This window comes from Strix aluco, chromosome 7 (genome assembly GCF_031877795.1).
Source record: "Strix aluco isolate bStrAlu1 chromosome 7, bStrAlu1.hap1, whole genome shotgun sequence".
Taxonomy (NCBI): Eukaryota; Metazoa; Chordata; class Aves; order Strigiformes; family Strigidae; genus Strix; species Strix aluco.
In genome coordinates this window covers 28,670,473-28,686,800 of record NC_133937.1, presented here as the reverse complement: position 1 = coordinate 28,686,800, position 16,328 = coordinate 28,670,473, and the positions used below count along the sequence as shown (strand labels likewise).

Here is a 16,328-nt window from a genome sequence, read left to right as displayed (position 1 = left end):
GGACAGAAGTTAGAAAACTGCAGATTTCAAAAAGACTAGTGCTTTCCAGGCATTCATTAGGTCACCTAAGAGCCTGCCTAACGCATAGCCCTTACGCATTATTTTCTAAAGACCTTTTGTTTTCTACAGCTGCTTTCCTCACACCTGCACCAAACACTGCAATGTGCTTTGGTACACACCTCTTGAAGTGCTGTGACACTAAGGGAGCTGAACTGACTATCTTGTCAGATGACATGAGTGTCAAAACAACAGTGAAAGGAACTGCAGAAGTGGATGATCAGCCAGGAATGGAGGAAGGGAGAGTGGGTTAGGCAGTAGCTCTAAGTTAGACCAGCTCACACAGTCTCATGGTACTACAAAGCTATATTCTTAGCAGATCCCACTTAGCTATGCTTGTAAGGAAATAACTCGCACCATGAAATAAAAAAATCATAGAATAATTTAGGTTGGAACAGACATCTGCAAGACATCTTGTCCCATTCCCCACTAAAAGCTGTTCCCAATTCAAAGTACACTAAGATATTCAGAATCATATAATGCCCCTACATGCAAATCTACAGATTTTACCATATTGATAAGTTCTTTAGGACTGTCTTAAGACATGTATACACAGCACAAAACACAGAAGATCCAGAACACCTAGGATGCTTGTACAGTACAGATACTGCAACTGCTCACATAATAGCCATGAAGTGGTGTGAAATCATGTGCTAAAACTGTTGCTGCTTCCTACAGCCCAGAGAGCCCCTCACAGGATGTGCCACAAAATGAAGGTTGGGAATAATAGTCATTCTACTGATATACTGATTTTAATAAGATAGCATTATGATAATATTGTTAATAATGCAATACATTAATAATAGTTGGACTATAATGACTATTTAATACACATTTCCCTCAGAATATTATTTTTTGGAAGTAGTTTAACAAGACCACTTTGATACAAATTAATGGAAGAAATTTTTCCTAACAGGAATTAGCCGAGACCACTAGATGAACTATCTTGTACTTTCCAGGATGAAAGACAAATCTTTAAAAGACCCTAACCTACCCAGTTTGATGGTACACAAACATAAACACAGTCTTAGTCTCTCTGCCTCAGCTCTGCTTCTACTCTACGAGCTCCCACTGATCCCATCGTCAGCTGGGGGATGTTAATCCCAAACCGTTGTGCTCCTCTCATCAGCTTCTTGAAATCACTGGGATTTCTACCTGCAAACACAAATTCCATGTACCTCCAACCACCATGTGTTATCTTTGCTCAGAGGATGGCCAGTAGCAATAGAAAGGCATTGATTTCTTCTCAGCCAAAGCTTCGACAAGCTCAGCATGATCCTACACTGCCCTTACAGATGAGTTCACTAAAATTCTCATTGTGAGAAATACTTAAGTGGTCTGCATAGAAATGGTTTGCATACAGGCTTTATAAATGGGTTCTTTCCTCCTCCGTTCCTTTAATGCTGTGGATAGGAATTTCTCTAAACATTTATGGCAAGTATCATGTGAAATTTCTTTGTATGGCTTTTATAGACTATTAAGAATAGTTTTCAAAATTGCTAATGATGACAGTAATAATAAAAACAATAACAATAGCAATAATAATACACCTGCCAAGATTTCAAAAGAAAAAGAGCTAGCTCTCAACAAAGCTGATACACAATATTCAGCAAGGTAACTCACTTCCTACATTCTCCATCAGAAGACTACAAAAATGTAAGTAACAATAACCTTAGATTTAAAATGCATGTTTCATCTCAAAAGAAAACTGCATTGATTTATAAAGTAAATGGGCTAAATCCATAGCTAGTTGCAACTGATTAGCTCCATTGATTTCAATGAAGGTGCTGATGTGTAGATTTATTTGAGCTCAGATCCATCTCTCTTCACGTGTATGTGTGTGTGTGTCTGCATGTGTGTGTGGTTGGAAAGTGATACACATTGTGCACTGCACAAAGAATTTCACAGAAAAACACCATATTAACCAACACCGAAAGTGACACATTATTGCTGCATTTGTAGAAGGATGTGTAGACTGAACAGAATGCAGGCTCTAATCTTTAGCTGAGGATTGGCATGTATTTCCCCAACAGGATTCTCACAGCAGTCTTATGAAAAGGCTCACAGGTATATCATATGCTGTTGTGTTTTGCTCTTTGCAAAAATAGGGGCAGTATTTGCAGATAGAAAGGTAGCAGATGAACAGATATATTCTTCTACACAAACAAGCACTTACTTTCATGAGGAAAAAGCCAAAGCCAAGGCACAGTTTTGGAGTGAAGAAAAAACTAGCAACCCTATCAGAATTGATACCACCTCTACTGCAATAAAATCTCAACAGATGTCTGTGACAGACACAGAGGCTGCCTCATCCTGCCCCAGCACGGTTTGGGAAACAAGGGTGCCACTCCTATGCTTTATAGGCATAAAGAACAACCATGATTACTTAGCCTGGCCTTCCTAGGACACTAGCACAGGTGATACAGATGGGCTATACAGGAATTGGCTACACCTTCCTGATCCTCCCACAACTACAGCACCTACACACTTCTTTTGTCATGGTGTAGATGGCAAAGAAGCCAGCTCAAATAACCCTTTGCCAGAAGAGGATTTCCCCCCAGCTCCTTTTGTACAGCTAAGGTGAGCTCAACTGCAAGTACAGACCACTCCTCACCACACAGTCACTTCTGTTTGTGTAAGGCTGATGTCAGTCTGGTTTTTCAAAGGTATACCAACACAAATCACACAATCCAGTTGGAATAAATTCAAATCACTAGCAGAAATGTGCAAGAAACACAACTGTTATCTGATCCAAGCTTCCTCAGAAACTGATGACAAGCATACCCAGCAGTCTACTCTCAGTCTGTCACTACCTGTGACACCAGCAATGAGATCCACCTACACATTTCTGCCACGTAAGTGGGCAGATGGACTGAAGCCTAGAAGAAAATATACTGGGCCTGAATCTCTTTTCTCTTGCAAGTAGCAAAAATATGCAGGAACTTCAGGTGCAGGTGCAGGAAACGCAAACTAACTGCAAGGCGACATTCACAGTATATCTCCTGCCTGAGTTGGAGTGCTGCAACAGTGTCTGATGTGATTAACCATAAGCACTCCTTCATGCCACTGCAGATATGCTTCTCAGTCATGCCTCAGTCTAAGGCATCTTAGCCACCTTGCTTTTTGATCTTTTTCAAGCAACAAAGTCAGTGCATCTAGTCCTTGCTTTGTTCAGAATCTCAGAGCAGAGTGCTCTGATCTGCATTGTGCAAGAGGTCGGATGACTTTTCAAAGATTCCTTTGAATTTAAAAAGTTCCCTCTCTCCCCTAGTGGTTAAACTCAGATCCTGACCTGTTCTTGGGCCAATAGTACTCCACCAATTCCACCAGCCTTACCCGGTGCTTCAGTACTCTTGGGAGGAAGAAGGTCCAAGCACCTTCAGTGCTAAGCCAGTCTCTTCTTTCCATGGCATGGGTGAATCATAGCATACTACATCCCAGACCAGGAAGGTTGTTCTGAGCTCAGCTCTGCATTTGCACACTGAGAGCACCTTTTGCTTGAGCTAAAACCAGACATACAGTCCACAATGCAGATATCAAGCAACAAGGTTTGGGGATATTCATATATCCCCAAACAACAGCAATCTCAAAAAGACAGTCAAGCTGCACAACCGGAGCAAGGGCAGAACTGACATTAGGTGCAACCATAAAGATCTCTGGGCTTCTGAAGAGCACTGCAGTCCCTGGGCCATCAGATCCAAGAAACACAATCGCAGCAATTTATGAGAAGGGACCTCTGGATGTCACTAGTCCAAGCTCTTACTCCAAGACAGACTGTTGCCAACTATAGATCAGGGCATCTGTTTGCCACATGATGCATGGACTCTCCACCTGGGTCTGTGACCATCAGCAAAAACCACAAAACAGCACCATGCCTTCATGAAATACCACATGTGTAGCTACACAATGCTGTGCTACACACCATGAGGCTCACCATGCACTTGGGGATCTCCATGCATCCCTTCTGACATCACATTTTAAAAAAGTTAAGAGCTGCTATACTTACGTCATTATCTGGGTCTCTATGCCAGGGTCTACAAGGGATCCATCCACAAAAAGTGGTGTTGATGTGAAACTGTATTTACTCCAGGATCTTCCCTCATCAAAACTCACCCTGGGATAGAAGCAGACAAGATTTATACACATAAGACGACTTACTCTAGAGCAACTGCAGCAATTAAATGTTGGCTAAGGTCTGCAAGCTCCAGCAGCTAGATTTATAGACAAGCACCAATCTTTGCCATTTCCCAGCCCACTAATTCATGCTCTTGGTGTACTCTGAAAGATCAAAGTCTTAAAAAGTATAAACACTGGCAATAAAGACATGGATATACTTGCTCCAGCTGTACATCAGACCTCAAGGGATCAAGAGGCATTGCCAAGTCCTGTTTCTGGACCTCCAACAGCACCTCACATGAGGCATCACTGAGCATAAGCAGCCCTGGCCTGAATGCATGATTATTGCTGTCAACGCCATGGGACATTTCCACACATGCGTGTATCAATGCCATATGGCATTAGCTACATTAGCTCTCTCTAGCCCTATTAATATTTTTTTGCATACTATCTCAGAGGTAGTCTCCATTTTACAGAGCGGTAGAGGAAGGAGGCCAAACCGAGCCACAGTGTGGGTGCTCTTTGCCTGTTACAGTTCTGAGCAAAGTTGTATGCTGGTTAAAATTAAGGCATTTTCCTTCTTAGAGGCTGAGAGTGTTCACACTGTCAGTGACAAGCCATGGTCATTCAGTGGTTTTTGATCATCTGTCCCCAGCCACAACCACTGTGCACCTCACTTTCTGCTTTTATCAAAGAGCACATGTATCCTAACCCAGCTGATAAGGTCTTGGTTGAATTAGAGTTAGTACAGCAGGCTTTTAGATTAGCAGAGGAGGGTTAGCCAACCCGCTCTTAGCTACACCCCAGCAACCTATCTATCTCTTGACAACTGCAAAGGAATAAGTGAATGAACAGGCTAACAGACTACACCAGCAGACAAACTGGGTCAGGACTCCGGTGGCCTCTGCCTTTAGTGCCACTTCCCAGCCTCCCTCATGGATTTCCCCCACCCCATCCATGGCTCAGGAGCCCCTTTGACACCAGCTCTGACACAGCCTTGCCTGGCCATGGGCCTGACACCCAGGCTGATGTCCCAGCCTGGCCTCGGCCTGTCCCTGTTCCCCGTGAGCTGTCTGACACCCAGGGCTGGGGCTGCCCTGCTCCTAGCTGGGGTGGTAGGATGGGCCCTGGCTGTGAGATCCTGCCCTACTGTGCCAGGGACCTCAGTGGGCTCTCAGATTCCCAGCCCTCAGTGATCTACCAGTCCTCATGTCACCTCGATAGCCTGTGCCGACAACACCACAGAAAACAGCCAGAGGAGGGTGTGCACACCCAGCTGCAGGAAAGACAGACAACCTGCAGGTTGTCAGCATCCAGCTCCCAGAGCTGCTGCCCACGAACAGTTCTAAAAACAACCAAGTTTCTCTCTGCCCCCAGACTCTCCACACAATTTCTGCTTGGAATTTCCGCTCCAAATTATACCAGCAAAGGAAGAACAAACAGAGAAGCGCAAAGGTTTACTGGCTATAAAATTATTTGATCCTCTCCCAGCAGGGTTGTTAGAGTTCTCTGTAATTCTGTGAGGTACCTGTGCTGTGAAGGCTAACAGATTACCCTCGATGGACATTACCAAAGAGACAATCATGGCACAAACTACTTCTCTGAATAGCAGGAAAGACTTCTCATTTTAAAGTAAGATTAAAAAAGAAGCTTGCCCTATTTTCTAGGAGAGGAAAGTTTGGGTGGGATGCATGCACGTGTGTGCATGTGTACATGCATCTGATCTGCACCTGGATCTGTCTGAGAGCGCCTTGCTGGGAACTGAATCCTCCCCACTCCAAGTAGGCAGCATCGGGGACACTATCTGAGATGCTACCAAAGGACCAGGAGGCCAGTGTAATATGCATTGTAAACAACAGCTTACACCAACCTCAGATGTCTAATGTGCCAAGGCTTGCAGTCACCATTCCCTAAGTATCTGCTTCTCACAGCACCTAGCAAAATACCTTTAACTGTCTCACAATGCACATCTTCCAGATTAGGAAGCTGACTATAGACCGAAGACAGAAAGCTGGGAGTACAACAGCATACAAAAAGCTTATCTGCCCTAAATCTATTTATTTAAATGTATGTATCTTCCCATATACCTGTACATTTGTATGCTGTTCTGCTTGCATGCTGATTTATCTAAATAGCATTTCAATTTCTGGGGAACAGCATGCTTCATTAGCTTAGCTAAAGTTCTCTTGGTTTTTCAATTACCCGGCCCTCTTTTCTCCAGGATGAACCTTATTGTACAATGTCTCAGCCTGAGAACTAATAGATATACATGTACCCTTTAATCTATTCCACTCCTGCCCATAAAACAGGTGCCTACTGAGGCAATATGAACCAAATTCCAAAGCCCCTAAGGGTACAATTTTGGAGGAAACCTGTTGGACCTTCTTGATAACAGCTCTAATTCACTACTCATTTAATAGAGTGGGTGGGGCACTCATAGCACTGCACAATGCCATTTCATGAGACTCAGTGGAAAGGAGAACATCTGAAAGGAACCTCTGCAAACTAAACAAAGGTGAACTGGGCTCTCAGCTGCTATGGAAAGTCAGCCTGTAAGCAAATCTTTCCCAGAGTCTAAGCACAGGCACTTGTATGTAGTGTGCTTTTTATGTCCAAAGAGCCTTCACAAGGTAAGATACAATTAAAACAGTTACACCTGCGTTGAATAATATAGTAATAAATTGTTAATACATGATCTACAGCTCTTTTAGTAAATGGCTCACCTTTCACTCTTCCAGAGCAAAACTTGCCACAGCCTGGTGTACTTACTGCTGGTGACACCTACCCTTGGCTATCACACACTTCTCCTGCCTTGGCTCATACCTGGTTTGGTGTAAAGACTTCAACATGGTCTTGATGTCCTCTTTCCTGAGGGCACTTCAGGTATAGTCATGACTGAGTTATCTATCAGAGGCAAATGTTTCTAGTGACACAACAACACATTCTAACCACAGACAGAAAGCTGAAGTCTGCTGGAAGCATCATTGTGGGTCTACCCTGTTACTACTCTCCTCTATATGTCCAGTTACGGAGGCTGTTGGCAAGAGGATGCTTGCCTAGACTAACCTCTGACCCTGTCTCAGTATGGCTATGTATATTAAGTTACGACTGCAACAGGCTTCCTTATGATAAAACAAACAACCTGTTTCCTGAACACTAAAAAGCAAGACAAAGATTGCAGCCCTCACTTTGCATATAATGACTTGCTTGCAATCCCACATGGAGGCACAGACCTCATAGAGAACACGTGGTGCCCCTATCCTAGAAAAATTACAAAGCCTTTGGAATATGAGCCAATACATCCTGTGGTTAACCATCCACTATCACACCAAAACTAAAGTAATCATTTCTTTAGCTCAGGTGGTAAAGAAATGTGCTCAGATGCAACATATTCAGACTTTAACAGAAATCTATGTTGCAGTCATCCCAGAGTCATCTGTCAGGGCAGGAATATTAAGTCCAGAAGCTTTTCATATTGAAAAAGTAGCCATTAATGTTCTTAAGGTACATCTCTGGAACATTAAGCTTGTGATGGGTAAAGACAGCCTGTCTTGAGGTCTCTAGCTTCTGAATGACTGTAATTTAACTGAAGGATTTTGTACAATAATGACTCAGGTAGAGGAGACCTTAACACCTCATCACTGCTGCCAAACACCATTGCTTTCTTTTTCTATTTGACTGAAGGCCACATTTCCTCTTCCGCCTGAAAAGCATGAGATAGACATGTGCTTAGCACCATCAAGCTGAGAGACAACTCAATCTTGCAGACAGGAACACAAATCTTGTCTCTGAAGGCTATTTCTAACTGATTCACTTTTAAACAACATTAGAAGCTGGGTAGGTCAGTCCATTAGCCATGCCCCTCTTCCACTCAAGACCAGAGACTGAAGGTGATGCTAATACACACATTTTCTGTAAACAAGGTTAGTTCTGAATTTCAGAATGCCTCTCTCCAATGCTTAGCTGGTGCGGGAGTGAGAGGGGCAAAGGCTAAGGAGAGGATAATTTTGAGCGGCATCTTTAGTGCTTAGAGTATTATAACCCATTTATAGCAAAACAGTATCTTCAGCTGAGAAATCATTTTGCCCTATTCTGCCTCCAACTCTATTCAGTTGCCACCACTGTAACTCTGGAAATTGACAGTGAAATCCTATAGGAGACAGTGACATTAGCAACATATCTTTATTGTCCTTACCAACACCTACTGCCCTCTCCCTCCCTCTATCTGTCTTACCTGTTTAACACTAAATTCTGTAAAGAAAAAGCAGAAATGAGACACACATCATCTCAGAAATATCTGTAGCACAAAGGATGACTTCTCACTCAGTATATACATGTCTGTGGGAAAGCAACCTCACTTGAAGTCTCATAGTACATTACTAGTGCAAAGAATAACTCATATATGTGTGTGTGATTATGTATAGAGCCATTTATAAAGCCATTATATTTATAAAATGGTACAATAATCATTATATTTATCATCAGAACTAACATGATGGTAAAACACAGATAAGAATGATCTCATTTGCTTATTTTGTCGACACTAGCAGATGTTGACCAGGTGATGCAAAAGATATTAGCACAACTGTCAGCTTATCCACAACAGGAAATCTTCTCAAAGTAACAAGTTTCCTTACCACATGTGCCGGATGGGCACTGATGTGTGTTTCATGGCCACTAGTGTCCCTCCCCAGTCCAGAAACCACACGTTGTATTCCTCCTCAAAGATCTGCAAACAAATTAGGTACTGCATGAGTGCTCCACTACACTGGGAAGGGAAGACTCAGAAGAAGAATAGCAAAAGGCTCCATGCTTTCCTTCACTCTGCAAAACATACCTGTCTCCAGGAATTTCCACCATCAGGAGAGATGAACACGCCAACATCAGTGTAGGAGAGCTCAGAGCCAATATTGCCTGCAACATAAGTGTCAGACATTCTTGTAAGGATGAACACAGAACTACAGTTTTCCAAGAAACCAAAATTACTTGGCCCAACCAGTGCTTTTTTGCTGTTCTTGATTCTATTTTCATCTAAAAACAACACCATGGTCAGGTGGCAACATTCACTTACAAAAGCTGTGCCATTTGCAAACTGACACTGGGGAGAAACAGTATTGTTGGCTTATTTTCCCAACAGATAGCATTGTCCATAATTGCAAGCCACTAAAGGCAAGCTTATTCTAGTCAAGGACCTAATACTCAAAAATCTGCATGTGAAACCCCATGCCCATTTGGTGCATAAAAATCATCAGAATGGCAGCAGAATAGTGGCCACTGTCCCCAGCTACCGGGTATTTCATTCCATATACATTTTTCTCTGAACTTGTAGTCTTTGTGCTCTGGCTGGTGAGTTGCATTTCTGTGATCTGCCAGTCTTTGTTAAGGATAAGGTAATTACCTTTGTTTCTAATTTTTGTGTAAAGGAGAGCATTCAAAGGGAAGTTACTCATACAGCTGAGTTTAAAGGTGAAACCCAGGCCCCACTGAAACCTATGATTATGGGGCTAGAAAGTCTACTCAAGATTCTGTCAAAATTCTCAAACACATAACTGATCTCAGAACCTGCAGTCAAATAAACAAAGCTTCTTCCTGGGTTTACGAATGGTTTGCAATTAATGAGAACTATGATGTAATGAAATATAAGTTCCACTTGAAGGAAACCTTGTTTGCTTAGATATGAACCTCACCTAGGGGCAGAAACAGTTCAGAAAATTAAGGTGGGTCAAATGATTTTGCAGCAGAGAGGTAAAGACCAGACTGAACAGCGTTCTAGACTATGTTGATTGTTCTCATTGACCTAGCTGTCCCAAACTGTGAGTTTAAACTTACTGGTTATTTGGTACGGTTCTTAATTTTAATCTTGTAACTTCCATTATGATGGAAACTGTTCTGTTGACCGCCTTATAGGGTGAACTACTCTGCCTTCACCATGTATTAGGGAATGGATATGCCACACATCAGAACAATGCAATGAAAAGCTCAAACATCAACCTCAACCATACATAGAGAAAGCAAAGCAGAACACCACTTGGAGACACTACCTCAGAGCTTGAAACAGGGCATTTTCCAAGGTCCCTCACCTGAGATGACAGAGAGGACCTCAAATGTTACAGTGATAAACCTTAATACAGAGTAAATAATGAACTTGGACTAAATCTCCAGCCCTCTGCAACCTCTGAGCATCCACCAATAGTTGCAAGAGAAAGTTGTCCAATATCTGAAAAAATTGCACAAGCAATGAATAGATCTTACTAGTTTATTCTCCACACTGCCCCAAGGTCAGCATCTTGCTTCTGCTTCCAGAGTTAAAATTGCCAGAAACACCAGGCTCACTGAACAATGCAGGTCTGCTTTAAATTAATATGTTTTCACCTCCCCGCATCCCAAAGCACCCAGTGGTTCAGGGTAAAGCTACCACAGTCATCCAGAAACAGTTTTTTCTGCTGGTCTACCAACAGTACCTTCAATCAGTGCTAGGTGGGATTCTGGTGGTATGAACCTCTGCCCCGTAGGAAGCAGGCAGATGTAACACGGACAAATCAGAAGGCCTCCCAATGATAATGGCCCACAGCCACCATATTGTGGTCAAACCCATGACTTCTTTGTTCAAAGCCCATGAATTCTTTACCCAGCGAGCCACTCTTGTACCTTCCAAATGAGGCTTTTTAAAGCAGGTGTAATTTCCATGGAAGGAAGGAAGAACTAATATTTTTTCTTCAAAAATAGCAAAGGGAGAGGTGGCACTCTTACACATCTGTAGCATCAACAAGAGCATAATAAAAACACACTAATGAAAATGTTAATTAGATTTCTGACATTTAATGCTGGAAAATGATAAATTAAAACCCAGATGCAGGTTGACACTCTGTCACCATCATGGAATCCAACTAGCCACATTGTTGTGACAGCATTGTTTCAAAAAATAAAAACTCTGGCTCAGGGAAGCATTCAAGAAAGGCTTTTCCATAAGTGCTCAGGATATAGAAAATGTCACACTGCCCATCTACCTAATCTTCTTCCTTGACACCGGCAAGAGTGACCAACTGCTTCAGATGAAGCTACAAGGAAAACCTGCCGTGGGCAACCATACAGGACAGTCTATAGGAACATCCAGGTTCACAAGGACAAATCTAGTGTGTCAGTCAAAAGGTCTGTTTAGCCCAGTGTCTTATCATGAGTGGAAGCCCTCAAGAATTAGAAACTGACTTAGAGGCAGAAGCGTAAGTTTTGTATCATCTTATTTTAAATATCAAAACTGGAAAAACAACTTTCCAAACAGGGATTTCCAGACTGTGGCAAGGAAAGAGAGTAAAAAGGTGAGATTCAGTTGCTATCACTTCTTTCTGTTTGTTTTCCTGTGCAAACTTATTCCATTATTTTCTTCATTCTCTTCATCTAGTTTTTTTCAGCTCCATGGATTCAGACCCCACCAAACATAACTAAGTCCCAAAGAAGTCAAAAGCATTTGGCAGCTGTACAATTAGATGCTAAAACATAATTCTTCCCTTTGCAAGAATCTAACCTCTGTCCCCATATCAAGAGTCCGAGTTTCCAACCATCACTGGAAATGTACCACTGTAAATCAAAGAGTAAGACACAGATTGTTTGAGCAGCCAATGCCTGTGAGAATAAGTTGCAGTGCTTATCCTGGAAGACATTCACCAACATGGTAAGATGCTCCTGTTGTGAAACTGGTTAGTGGAAACAGATGTGTATATTCCCAACAGGTTAAGCTTTTTATTGTACAAAGCAGTAAGGCAGAAATTATATTCTGCCATTTAAAGGTTAATTGTTAGACTGGGAAAGCATTCATCCCATGCACTGGCAGCTTGAAAAGAACCTAATTTACTAACAATTTAGATCAATGCCTAGAATCTCACTGGTCTGCTATTTGCTTCCTAAAAGGTTAAAGAAAAAAAGCCTCTGCAATCACAGCATCATGAGTAGGGCTTGCTCCTAAGCATCCATCTAGCAAGTGTGACCTGCCAGAAGTGATGACTCCACTTGGCTATGCATAGGAAGATCTGGAGGTTTAAACTAAATTATCTTGCTCCATTTCTCCTGGATCGGTGAACTGGAAATCACATGGTGTTTCCCTTGTTGAGATATAAATGTCATGAAGGGAACCTGTCTCTCAGGTTCTGGCTTAGTCTGACAGACACATGGAAGAACAGAAGGACATGAGAATGGAAATGGTTGGAAGAAAGAGTGTAAATTCATATAGGCAATATGCTAACATGACACACTTGCAAGCCACTACTAGGCTGAACAGGACAAAGTAGATAAATTGAGCCTTAGAAAGAATGGTTAAGATATTTGGACATATTTGAGCATATGTAGAAGCCTCCCTGTGAAAAGGCAGGACAGCCTGCATGCTTCAGAAGCCAGCTTTCAATAGCACCAGCCATTCAGAATGCACTTTGTTAGCCCAGTAGCTCCCATAGAACTGTGGGAGTTCTGAATGTGGTTGGTAGCCCCATCCATCCTGACTAAGCTGTATGCTGTGTGCACACAGGGCCTGTGATAGTTGTCAGATTAATTACAGTGGGTCAGTCATTGCCACTGTGAAGCACTGTAGCAGGTTGCCATTAAAACATCACAACCTGCCAAAGCACTGTTTTGCAGAACAACCCGAAATAACAATGACCCATGCAGTGTTGATGAAGTGTTGCTAGTCTTAGAGCAATATAGTCTTGAAAGTAGGTGCCATGCACAAGACAGGCAATCATGAAGTCCAGGCTTCACCTGACAGGCTTTCTGTCAACTCTGTGCTTGCTACTCAAAAGGTGAAAGGTACTCAGACCTCCTAGGAGTGTAGCCATAATTACAGATCCTATTCTCATTCATGGTAATCCAGCAAGCAGGTAGACACCTACATCAATGGTTGTAATGATGTCAAGTGAGTGGAGATAGTAATGCCAGTTGGTAATGATCCCTTTCAGGTGTGGGCTTAGACCTGCATATGGGTTACTGTAGAGCAACAAATACCTGACAGGCATTACCTTTTTTGAAGTCAGGGGCCACATGCCTTCTCCTAGCCCATAGCAAATGGGAGTTAATGTGAATTAGCTCAACATGCTCAGAAAGAGAACTGAAAGCTTTTACACCAACAGGAAACATCCTCTATACTCTCAGGCTCCCAGTGAGGCATGGGTGAGTGGTGAGAAGCACTTACGTTCTTACCTGTTGCCACTAGCAGCCCAGGGGCTGTCTCTTTGCTGGAAATGCTTCCTGAAGTATATGGATTCTCTGAGAGTTGCAGATGTAAGTGCAATGAGCAAAATGGCTGTTGACAGGAAACAAACAAAAGGCAGAAGCTTTAATACACAACAAGTTAAATATCAGAGGAACCCTTGGTGACTGCACACAGATGCTCTGATCCTTCTGAAAATGACCCCTCTGCTCTTAGCACTGTTACAAATAGCAGCATATGTTCATTTTCTGAATAAACATCATAAAAGTAGCTGAGCGGAAGAGAAGCAGGAACGCTGCATTACAAGCAAGCATGTCTTCACTTGTTTTTAACAATTTGATCTAGAGTACTTTTTCCCAGAAACTTTCTTATTCTGACTTATCTTCCATAAAAAAGGTCAAAAAAGATAGTCAGAATTTTCCCTTAAAATCTAGGAAGCTATAGAAAAAGAAATCTACTTAATTCACTTAACCCCCAGCAGGTCAAGAGAAAAAACACAGGCAGAGTTTTGTTAATCCAGTGACTAAAATAAGCAGCTCTGAAGGAGTCAGTTGTGCTTTGGAAAAGGTCTGCCACTCACCAGCTGGCAAACTACAGGATCCCCTCTTAGATCAGTGTCGGGTGCCTGCAGCAAACGCCAGTCTCTGCCTTTGTTGTAGGTAATGAAAGTCTTGATTTGGTCATCTATCTTCCTGTTAGCCAGGAATATGCCTTTGATCCCTGCTACCTAGGAAAAATGGAGAGAGATGAAAAAATACATCGGAAGAACAGGCCAAAATTAAGGCTCATCTGAGCACCCTCAGGAGTGGAAGGTTTCTGAAAAAGCAATAAAGTCATTTCAATCCAGCCTCTGAAGACTGTGAATGATGCCTGCTCAGCTGAAAGGCCTTGCACTGTCTTCCTCTCTGGAAGAAAAAGACAAGGATGATCACAGAGCAAATCCCTAGGAAACAGGACACTTCTGGATTTCCTTCAGTGCTTGTGGACAGGCTGATGATGGGCTTGAAGGTAGAGCATGCACCATGTCACACACAAGCTCTGTGAGCTTGAGGATGTGGTCTGCTCCACTCCCTTCCCAGATTGGCATAACATGGGAGACAGCAGGTCACATCAGAAGCAGTGTGGGATCTTTTTGTGTGGTATTTTTTTTTCTTTTATACAAAAGATGAAAATCCTGAATATACTGAAACTCCAATGTTTCACAAACTTGATTTCCTCACTTTCTTTCCACTCCCAAATTCTGTCAAAATCAACCCAGTTGTTCCAAATGTTTTGATTTTTGTCATCAGAACCCATTCCAGCAGAATATGGTTCTGTCTAAATGTCCCCAGGAAGATTTCATGTTGAGTCTGGTCTCTTGCACAGCTGTAAAAGTGACACAGGAAGAAGGAAATTGCTGCAAATCTGCAACTTCCTGGCAACAGTCAGGATGCAAATCCTTCTACTCTAAAGCCCCCTGAGTCACACTACCCTTTGAATGACCCTGTGAAAATCTCTATCAGCATTTAATAGTAAAGAATCTATGATACACAGGTGGGAAATACAGAGTTTGCCCAGGAATGGGAGATGAGGCAGGTTTATTTTAGCTGATTCATCACAACACAGAAATAGATCTTTCTTTCAGAGGCAGGAAAATATATCTAACTAGGTGAAAATAAAATGTAAACCCTGCCCTTCATACTGATCCATGCGTTATTTGTGGGTTTTCTCTTACTGCCTTAAACTACCTGGATTTTTATAAACAAATTGATGATGATGATGTTAAATGGGTTTTATTCTGGCTGAAATAAATAAATGTATAATCCTAACTTCTACATGTAACTGCAAAAACATTTCTCCATGCAGAAGTCAGCCTGCAGCCATTACTATTAGTATTATCTATTAGTTGTTTGTTACTGGCAAAGCACTGAGCCCTGAATCTCAGCAGACCTTTCATCCAACGAGTTATGACATACCCAAACTAGAATGATCTGAAGAAACCAGGAACTGGATCAACTGCTCTGAATGGACTGCTGTTGGCCAAGGCTGAAAGGCCTGGCAGAAAAATGAGAATGGAAGATGATCCAGGGTAGCTGTTATATCTGTGCAAATTCATATAATTCGTAAACTGCTCAGTGCTCACAAAGGTGGAATCCACATTCCCTGCCTGCAAGCTCGTGTCTCTAGCTGTCCAAGATGAAAAACAGAAGGATAATGGTTTTCCTTTTCAGAAATGCCACATAGCTACCCAGTCAGTGACTTGAAAGCAACCACCTTGTCACACCTGCAACAGAACGCACTGCATCTATTCCCACATGAGTTAGCTCAGCATCAAATCCAGTAAATGCCTCTGGTCTGATCCCAAAACAAATGAAGATCCTGAAAGGCTGGTAAGAGATTTACACTTGCTTGAACTAGCAAGCAGGTGCTGTTCTTTGTAGGGTGACCTTTACTACATACCTCATAAAGGTCAATGATGATATTCCCCTCCAATCCTCTACTGCTTTTCACATTTTCCAAGGCCAGGGTGAAGTACACCCCTCGGGTGTCCGAGATATACAGGTTGTACGTGTCGTTCTGGTTCCACTCTTGAACAGCTGCAAACACCTGATTCTCATCTGTGCTGATAATATGCATGTCCTGTTAAAAGAAGACAAAAGGCCTATTACTGAGAATCTCAGTATTTCTTTGCCCTTTGGGACATGTAGTAATTACCATGACTTATGGAAGAATGGAGATGGAGCATGAATTATAGGTATGTTAAACAATTTTCTGTTACAGCAAGCCAATAAATTACCACCATTGTGACTTTTCTGCATTTCATTTTTTTAATGATCACCAGCTGGGCGAAGGGGTTTTGTGTTCTTCATTTTTGGTAGCTTCAAGGAATTTCATCCAGTTTCATTTTTTATTTATAAATTTGAAAGTCAGTTTCACTCTCGGAAGATTCAAAACCTTGGAGCCTGAAGTCCTCATAGTCACT

General features: G+C 42.2%; 1 protein-coding gene across 1 annotated transcript in view; it reads right to left on the bottom strand.

Moving 5' to 3' along the window:
• SORCS3 (sortilin related VPS10 domain containing receptor 3) overlaps positions 1-16,328 on the bottom strand; it is a 304,161-nt gene that overhangs the window by 49,973 nt on the left and 237,860 nt on the right. The window contains exons 9-14 of the mRNA XM_074831647.1: positions 15,806-15,985; positions 13,947-14,093; positions 13,357-13,459; positions 9,011-9,087; positions 8,811-8,902; positions 4,064-4,171 (exon numbers count right to left, since the gene is read on the bottom strand). Coding sequence (XP_074687748.1) covers positions 4,064-4,171; positions 8,811-8,902; positions 9,011-9,087; positions 13,357-13,459; positions 13,947-14,093; positions 15,806-15,985 — 707 coding nt within the window. The remainder of the gene's footprint in view (positions 1-4,063; positions 4,172-8,810; positions 8,903-9,010; positions 9,088-13,356; positions 13,460-13,946; positions 14,094-15,805; positions 15,986-16,328) is intronic.